The sequence below is a fragment of the Lycium ferocissimum genome, unplaced genomic scaffold (assembly GCF_029784015.1).
Source record: "Lycium ferocissimum isolate CSIRO_LF1 unplaced genomic scaffold, AGI_CSIRO_Lferr_CH_V1 ctg6772, whole genome shotgun sequence".
NCBI classification, from domain to species: Eukaryota; Viridiplantae; Streptophyta; class Magnoliopsida; order Solanales; family Solanaceae; genus Lycium; species Lycium ferocissimum.
Genome location: NW_026726498.1, coordinates 4,733 through 13,975, shown reverse-complemented (window position 1 = coordinate 13,975; position 9,243 = coordinate 4,733). Strand labels below are relative to the sequence as shown.

Below are 9,243 nucleotides of genomic sequence, written 5' to 3'. Positions count from 1 at the left end.
GTGCAAAAGATAAAAAATCAACAGTTCATAAGGGAGCACGTACGAAAGGCAACATATGATTGTCGTTTTTTGTGAGCTACAGGTTATGAAAATGGCAGAGGATTCATATGAAGACGCCATTGCGGTAGACGAAAAGCTTTGATGTATAGAAACTATATCATATGTGTATATAATATGTAACCACTGTCGTATATGTATATAAAATATATCATATGTATAGAATGTCGTATCATGTGTATATAATATGTATCCACATTGTATATGTATATAAAATGTATCATATGTATATAAACTGTATCATTCTTGTATAGAAAGCGTATATATAATTCCAACATGTCTATATAAACTGTATCATTCTTGTATAAAAAGTGTATATATAATTTCAACATGTGTATATAAACTGTATCAGTCTTGTATAGAAAGTATATCATACGTATAAAAAATGTATTATTAAAATCATATCATTGTGGTATATAATATGTATCACTATTGTATATGTTAAAAATAAATATCATATCATTATTGTATAATATATGTATAATAAATATATAATCAACGTATAATTTATGTGTAATAAATGTATGATTAATTCCAGCGTATGTATATAAAAGCGTATAATTCTTGTATATAAAGTGTATATATAATTCCAACATATGTATATATGTTGTAGCAATTTTCAGTGACGCGTTTTTGTGTAACTTAGTTGCCACAAAAAATCTTTTTATTTTTATTTTTAAGCGCCTAGGCTGTTGGGCCAGCTAGCCTTGGCATTATTTTGAGCCGACCGGCCATTTTTTGGCATTAATTTGGGTCGACCGGACACCTAGTGGGATTAAGCCCAAACAATAGTTAAATGTGGGATTAGTTTTGCTGAGCGGACACACAGTGTCCTTTTCTTTTTTATTTTATTTTACCCAAATACTACAAAAGTGCTTAAAAGCTATTGACTTAAAAGCACCTAACATAAGCCTATCCAAACAGGCTCTCAACATACCGTACTAAATATAAGGATGATCCAAGATATATGTCCCGATAATATATCTAAGTTTATAAATTTATCAATTGTAAAAGTAAGTTTAAGAAATGCACTATATATGATGTTGAAATATTCATTCAATTAATAGAAATTGCAAAAATTTGCATATGATATGAAATTAGATATTCCAAAGTAGAAGTTATAAATAACTATTCATCCAAACAATTAAATGTTGATAGTACTAAAAAAATTATAATTTTAGAAGTCTATTAATTGAACCTCCAAAGCCACATATTCTTTTGTTGCAAAATAAAAAAAAAAAATAAAAAAAAATGAAGAAATCATCAATTGTGTTATATTCACTTGAGTGGAAAGATATTGAATACCTTTTTACGATATAAGTTATTATTTTACGAGATACAATTTATCTGAATTTAAGCTATCAATTATAACAAATATAAACTAAAAAAATAAAATTTTCTTGATTTTCACCTGAATGAATCAATTATTTTGATTTGCTTTTTGTTATTGAATTGTGTGGGATTGCATACATGAAAGAAAAACTTACGAAAATAATCGTTGTCCACAAGTGCAGCTTCGAAAAGTTTTTCAATTTGCACTTGAGTATGAAAAAAGGAGTCTAAAATTAGGTTGGTATAAGCTATCCAAAAAAAATATAGTCCTCAATCCGCTATCGAGCTCTACTCGGTAGGCCAAGCAAATGATTATATTGTTCATAGCATGATAAATAACGTATTGATCAAACATTTAGCAAGAGTGAGCTTGTTATGGAGGTGCGAAACCATTTTGATAGTTTTTTCACTACAAGATCCTTTTAAACGAGCTTCATTTAATCTCGAGCGTTTAACAGATCATGCATGAGATCCCAAGTTGACTACTACACTTATGGTTAATATTTTTTTCAGATTGGAAATACTAGAAGCAAGGCAATTGCAATAATTAGAAGATCCAAAATCTCAAGTACATCGGACCGAGGAATAAGAGAACCGAGCTAGCCTAAAGGCGCTTTGGCGCTTTACACATATACTTTAAGAAGTATGTGTTTTAAATACTTAATAACTTGTAACAATTAATGTCTTATATATGTACATGTATTTTAATTACCTAGTAAAACGATTAATTATGTAACTACACTTGTACAATCAAAACATGTTACATCTTTTTTTTTTTTCTTTAAACTTTTTCTCTCAATCTTCGAGGGGAAGACCAAAAATCACCTTCCCAAATACACTCAATTCCTTTTTAGCATTTTCCTCTGGATGGAGAACAAAATTATATCGTAGCATAAAAAGGAAGTAATTGCACGGTCTGTCCATCAAATGGGCCCTTCAAAATCGAACTTATGCATGTAGGCCCATAAGTTAACAAGGGCGCTGACAAAACTTGTGATATTATAACGCCTTATGTCCCTATAGGCATAAGTTCGATTTAGAAGGACAAAATTTAAAGACCAACCCATTTGAAGGGCAAAAATTAAAGACCAGCACAAAATACAGACAAAAGCGCAAATGACCCCAGCAAATACATTTTGTTCAGTGAAGTAAGATAAGAAAGAGGCTGGCCCATTACGATTAAGTCCAGGCTCAACTGGGCTTCGTTCAGATTAAATTGAAAAGAAGAAAGAATGAATTTAGACCCGTTCCAGCGAAGACAGCTAACTAAGCAAGCTATATTTCCCACATCGAATGCAGAAAGCTACGTAACTGGGTTTATATTGCGCATCATCAATAGTACCATCCGTCCCTTCGGGGACATCCGATAAAATTGGAACGATACAGAGAAGATTAGCATGGCCCCTGCGCAAGGATGACACGCACAAATCGAGAAATGGTCCAAATTTTTTTCCCAATAAGGTCCGTTTCCGATCATCAGTGGTGATGCTCCGGTTAAAAAAAAAAAAAAACTTTTTTGCTCTTCCTATTAAGTCAAATTTTTTACCTGAGGTTAGTTTACTTTTCCGATCGTCTGCGGTGATGCTTCGGTAAAAAAATACTCCCCTGTTTCAATTTATTTGTGTGGTTTTTGACTTGATATGAAGTTTAAGAAAGTAAAAATAACTTCCGAATCTTATGTTTCTAAATGAAAGATGTGTACCACAGTGACCTTTAATCATGTGGTCTTGAACATGAGAGCTGTCAAAAAAGGAAAGAAGCATTTTTTCTTAAAACAGACTAAAAAGGAAAGTAACACAAATGAACTGAAACAGAGGGAGTATTTTTTTCATTTTTCTCGTCCTATTATGTTGAAATTTTACCGGAGGTCAGTTTTCGTTTTCTAGTGTTTGAAAACGATGATTATGCTGTTGCAAAGTTTAAGTTTCGAAAGTGTATAATGAAGATTGTATTTGAGATTCTTATATTTTGTGAGCAATTTGGGGCTTGCAAGATTTAGCTCAAATGGCAAAGGCTTTCTCTTTTTATAATTGTATGTCAATTTACATGTCAAATACTTCCCAAATTGGGTAATAAATGTTGTGAACATATAATTTAACGTTTAATCAGAAGGAAGTGATAAAATTTAAAAGAACATTTCTGTTGTTTGGTGTTAGAAATTAAAGAAAAAAAAGGCAACTATAAAGGCTGACTTCTGTTTGGTACTTAGTTCTTTGCTTAAATTCAGTTTAATTACTTGGAATGGGCAGGATAAAGTGATTATAGAGTGGGAGTTATTTTGGTTTGTTCTAATTATATCAGATGGGTATAGCATGGTTATGCTTATGCATACGTGGTGTGGTTATCTGATTTTGGACAGAGAATTATTGTGCTTAGATATTTATAGGAATTCTTCTAACATATCTACTGTATTTTAGCCTAAACTTTTCCTATTCCCTAGTTCATCAATTGAAGAATTCATGCATCTTAGCATTAATTTCCTAATACATGACCTGGGTAAATTCATGTACTTCGGATGAATCTAGTTTACTTTTTCAATAGCTACGGATAAAATACGATGAATTAGTTCGCTACACATGGAAAATAATGTGTCTCAGAAAATGTTCTTTTTGTGACATTCATTTATCGTTCTCATATGTTTTCCTATATCCATGTGGATTGTTCATTGTTTGCTCATCGTTAGACAATTCTTAGGTAGGTTACTTGAGGAATTTCTTATCTATAACTTCAATTGGCAAACAGAGGGACTTGTATCTTAAGTCATAGGTCCAAGCCCTGCACCAAGCAACTAACTCTGGTACTTAAGTGGAGAAAGGTATAGGGATGGACCCATCATGCCCGAGCTTCGGTTGCGATTGGTCCAGAGGATCCGCTCCAGATGAATTTCTCAGTCATAAAAAAAAAAAAAAGGCTCACTGAAATTCACAGATTAATGAAGCTCCGTTTGAGCGATACTCAGCAAAGAGGGATATCCAAGTTAAAATAGGAAAAATGGACAACAAACTAACAAGAAGATGATAATGTTATTTTTGCATTGCATAAATGTAGCTTTCTTTAGTCTAGCCAGCTGAAGTACTGTTGAATTTGATGGAAATAAAAAATAGAAATTTGGTCTTCTCAATTAAAATGATATGACTTGAGGGACTCAATTATATGTTTTGTTTGTCAAATAAGTCTTGGCGGATCTGATAACAGTCTGCAATGGCTCAACCATTGTGAATGCATGACTTGCAAGCTTCACATCTTCCACTTCATAACTCACTGTAAACTTTGTAATGCATGAATTTTCATCCTTCTCATTCACCTCAAACCTTATTCCATAAAAAGTATAGCCAAGATCAACATATCCACCTTCAATCACCTGTGATTGCTTGTATCTTTTCTCATCATCCACTATGTTGAATCTCTCCTTGAAATAAGGTACTCCTGGAGTACCTGTTTTAACAAAAAAAAATAAAAAAAAATATCAATATATAGTAAACATATTTAATTAAGTAAATGATGCCCCTTTATGACCAGATGTTTGATCACCAAATAAATGAAACATTTTGTTTACATCCCACACGCTGGGTTAATCACTAAGGTCTTATACAATTTTTTATTGGATGATTTCGATTGGGGTCCATAGTACCTGAAGCACTGGAATGATCCAGTATTATATCTCTATTAACACGAGAGATTTAGTTTTGTAGTCTGTTACAAGTGTGATTCTAGCTATATGATAGTAGTAGTTTTTTTACAAAGTCAATAAAAAGACAACACATGAGATATGTAAATAAAACACGGAAAATCTTTGTAAACGTCAGTGTTTGAGATTATGATATGGCCTTACGTACCTTCAGGAAAAGTGATTTTGAGGACTGTTCCAGTACTACCATCACCTTCAATTACATCAACTTTGTTAAGAAGAGTAGGCAACTCTTGCACAATGAACCTAGATAGATGCAATGTGCCATAGAGTTCCCATGCTACATTTGCAGGCACATTCACTTCTATCTCATCTGAAATTGTCCCCTTCATCCTTCTAATGATATTGGCGGAGCACAAAGGCAATATACGCAGGATTTTTAGCAAGCAATAGTTAGTGAAAGAATATGTTATGAGCTTGTTTATGTTTGTTTTAGTTTTTCTAGTGGTATTTTTATAGTAATAGAACTTTTGATTAGGTAGATATATATTAGTACTGATTTGTTATAAGGAACTTTGAAGTCAAAGTAAAAATTAGGCAAATTTGTCACTGGGCTGCCACTCGCCAAGTTTGAATTTGAAGATAGTAGTAAGTTCTTTGAGGGGGAAGAAAAAAAAAAAAAAAAAAAAAAGAAGAAGAGAAAATTGCAGGAGGGTCCCAGAATTCAATCTTGGCTGCTGGAATAAAATTAGTAGAAAATTTTGACAAATGGGACTAATTAAATATGTACTAATGCGCTACGAATAGACTACCAAAGTGTTTGGCTAAGCGTTTGAAGATGGCCAAATTAGTTTATAAAAAACTTTTTGTTTTATCTACGTGTGTTTCGTGAGCATGCTTATAAGTTAAAATAAGGTAAAAGTCATAAGTTGATGGATCACCCATTAACCCATGATATCAACTTATGGTTTTGCAACTTATAAATAGAGGTCAGGCCGAGATTTTTTGTTTATTAGTTCTGAATCACAATAGGTTTTGCATAATGCATAAAAGGGCCTTCAACTTTGATCTCAGATGGCAAGTATGCCCTCTAAGTTTAGGTGTGCACAATTAGGCACCTCAACTTGCATAAAGTTAAACACGTAAACACAAATGCTGACGTGGCACATAAATTTTAGAGGTGCCTAGATGATCATTTTGTACGTTGGAGTGTTCAACTAATAAAGTTGAGACAAGTTGAGGTGCCTATTTATGCACACCCAAAGTTAGAGGGCATACTTGTCAACTGAGGCTCAAGTTTGAGGGTCTGTTTACGTATTATATTTATACATATTAAATAAACATAACCACCTAGTAATTTTTGCCTCCGTATATAAATGAACCTGAGACCTCACGATTTCCAATTCACTCGTTGACCACTATGTCACACACTTGGGTTTAATTTATACTCCAAATGATGCCAATTAAGACATTAATTACCATGTACATTTGCCTATAGAACCTAAATTATTAAGGGGATGATTTTTACTTTATCGCTCAATAAAGAAGGAGAGCCAAAAATCTCTTTATATTATGCACAAGTACAATTGATCTAGTCTTTGGTGAGTTTGACTTTGAATAAGTTTTATGATAGTCTTTTTAAAGATGAATTATAAGGTCTTTTGAAAAAAACAAATTTGATTTATCTGCCTAACACATAGATGGCCACAAACCACTTTTTATTTCAATTTTCTACTTTTGTTCAATTAAGGAGGCCTTAGTAGAGTTAGTTCAGAATGAATGGAAAAAAAAAAAAAAAATTGAGTCCAGGCCCGTGCCAGCGAAAAGAGGCAACCAAGAAGCAAAGCTGTTTCTCCCACATCGAAGAGTTTCGTAACTGAGTTTATATTGCGGAACATTTTGTCCGTTTGGTGACATTTGACAAAATTGGAAGAATATAGGGAAGGTTAGCATGGCTCCTAAAAGTATGACACGCACAAATTGAGAAATGATTTTGCTTTTTTGCCACCTAATCTGTCATTTTCATGTCAATTGAGTTCTCATAGTTCTTCCAGTTTACATGTAGTTTTAGTTAGAGGTGTTCATGCTTTGGTTTGGGTCCGTTATTGATTAAAATCATAACCAAATCAACTTAATCGATTTTTAAAGGTCTAAAATTATAACCAAACCAAATAAAATAATAATCACCGGTTCGGTTATTGTCGTTCTCATAGTTCTTCCAGTTTACATGTAGCCACCTAATTTGTCATTTTCATGTCAATTGAGTTCTCACAGTTCTTCCAGTTTACATGTAGTTTTAGTTAGAGGTGTTCATGCTTCGGTTTAGGTTCGTTATTGATTAAAATCATAACCAAATCAATTAAATCGGTTTTTAAATGTCTAAAATCATAACCAAACCAAATAAAATAATAACCACCGGTTCAGTTATTGTCGTTCTCATAGTTCTTCCAGTTTACATGTAGCCACCTAATCTGTCATTTTCATGTCAATTGAGTTCTCATAGTTCTTCCAGTTTACATGTAGTTTCAGTTAGAGGTGTTCATGCTTCGGTTTGAGTCCGTTATTGATTAAAATCATAACCAAATCAATTTAGTCGGTTTTTAAATGTCTAAAATCATAACCAAACCAAATAAATAATAACCACCGGTTCGGTTATTGTCGGTTTGGTTTGATTTTTCAGTTTATGACTAGCAGTCATGAGACTTATCAGTAAAATATTAAAAAGTTGAAAAAGACATGTCTTTTTTTTTTTTTTTTTAATTCAAACGATAGCTTTTATTTATAATTTAAGGTGGGACATACATCATAGAAACATTTTCACTACTAGTGATAGTGTAGTACTCAAGTTACTCAAAATTGCCAAATTATTACATATAGAGCTAAAAACTAACTTAGTTTTGTACCATTTTTGTCATCTTAATACACATACCTAGAAATAAAGTAGAGCATAGGAGTTTTTAGTTGTTGTTACAAACATATATATTAATTAAACATAAAGACTACCTAAAATGAAAATGAAAATATATGAAATAAAAAAACTTTGTGTAATGATCCCAAACTTTGGGACAGTACTTGCATTTTGCCCCTCAATTCTCCCATTTTATTAAAAAAACTTTGTGTAATGATCCAAAACTTCAGATGTTTTTCTATCATTATCCTCAAGGCTAGGGTCTCGACTACAAGGAGTTATTCTTTTTGTCACGACCCAGCCCCGTGGGCCGTGACTGGTGCCCTACTTAGGCACCCAAACAAACTTACGAACCAGATTGTCATATTAGGGCATATCCAGTTTTAACGATATTATTCGTACCGATAACCGATAGCGGATGTCATACAAATACGTAAACGAATGCGTCCATCGCCGCCGTGCGTAAATCATCGGATCAAAATCAAAACCGCGGCGGAATGCACATCGCCCGGACACACACACATACATACGGACATATGGGCCATGTCGGCCATAATAGCATACGGGCCGCTTAAGGACGCAAAACGAATCACATACGAACGAGACCGGACCCATGACCCACAAATATGACTACGTCTCTGCGGACATACGAACGGACAAACATACGAACATATGACGGGACGGGGCCCCGCCGTGCCGAACATCACAAGTGTACAAAGTATGCATAACGAGAATATATACCAAATATGGGCTCGGATCGAGGGAGCACTCCCGAGAATAGCGAATAGGAAGCCTAAGCCGGAGGATTGCCCAACCGAGCGTACGTACACGCGGCATGAAACGCACCCCCGAAGAAAGGGGGTCGGTGCGGAAAAATGCGAGTATGTAAAGCGAGGAGGTACGAGTAATCCAAATCATAGCCCAGGAGTCGAGAGGATACGAAAACAAATACGAAGTAACGGATCGAACTGTGCGAAATGCAAATGTACGAGAATGCAAATAAAAATCATGCATAGGGCTCGGGAACGTGGTCACCCCCCGACGCCGGTGCCACAACACATCATACTCAGAAGTTTCAAATCTCCGTACATCTCCGAACACGTCATAATATCACACACATCAAATCATCGGAACGGATCGGATGCCATATCACATCATAACACCATAAACGGTAACCGGCCACGCCTATGGCGGTCTCGAAACCGTAACACATCATACTTGCCGAATATGTCATAAAGCGCACGATCACAAAAACCGGCCCGGTGCCGCGAACGAAATCATAACCATTGGCACGAGCGAAATAGTGCAGAAACTATAT

At 34.3% G+C, this 9,243-nt stretch overlaps 1 protein-coding gene and 2 non-coding genes across 3 annotated transcripts; 2 read left to right on the top strand and 1 right to left on the bottom strand.

The window, feature by feature from the left end:
* The first annotated feature begins 2,736 nt into the window (after nucleotides 1–2,736).
* LOC132045497 (U6 spliceosomal RNA) lies at nucleotides 2,737–2,839 on the top strand. The gene has a single exon (XR_009412434.1). It is a non-coding gene; the product is annotated as a U6 spliceosomal RNA (small nuclear RNA).
* Nucleotides 2,840–4,393: 1,554 nt separating this feature from the next.
* Nucleotides 4,394–5,516, bottom strand: LOC132045495 (norbelladine synthase-like). The gene is made up of 2 exons (XM_059436086.1): nucleotides 5,226–5,516; nucleotides 4,394–4,824 (listed from the first exon to the last, which is right to left on the bottom strand). The coding sequence occupies exons 1-2, from the start codon at nucleotides 5,407–5,409 to the stop codon at nucleotides 4,535–4,537; spliced, it is 474 nt and encodes a 157-aa protein (XP_059292069.1). The 5' UTR covers nucleotides 5,410–5,516; the 3' UTR covers nucleotides 4,394–4,534.
* Nucleotides 5,517–6,918: 1,402 nt separating this feature from the next.
* On the top strand, nucleotides 6,919–7,019 carry LOC132045498 (U6 spliceosomal RNA). The gene has a single exon (XR_009412435.1). It is a non-coding gene; the product is annotated as a U6 spliceosomal RNA (small nuclear RNA).
* The last annotated feature ends 2,224 nt before the right edge of the window (nucleotides 7,020–9,243 follow it).

Excerpts from the sequence above, each read along its gene's own strand:
- LOC132045495 (XM_059436086.1), bottom strand. The coding sequence starts at position 5,409 with ATGAAGGGGACAATTTCAGATGAGATAGAAGTGAATGTGCCTGCAAAT. Across the intron at positions 4,825-5,225 it reads CAAAATCACTTTTCCTGAAG|GTACTCCAGGAGTACCTTAT; the intron begins GTACGTAAGGCC and ends TTGTTAAAACAG.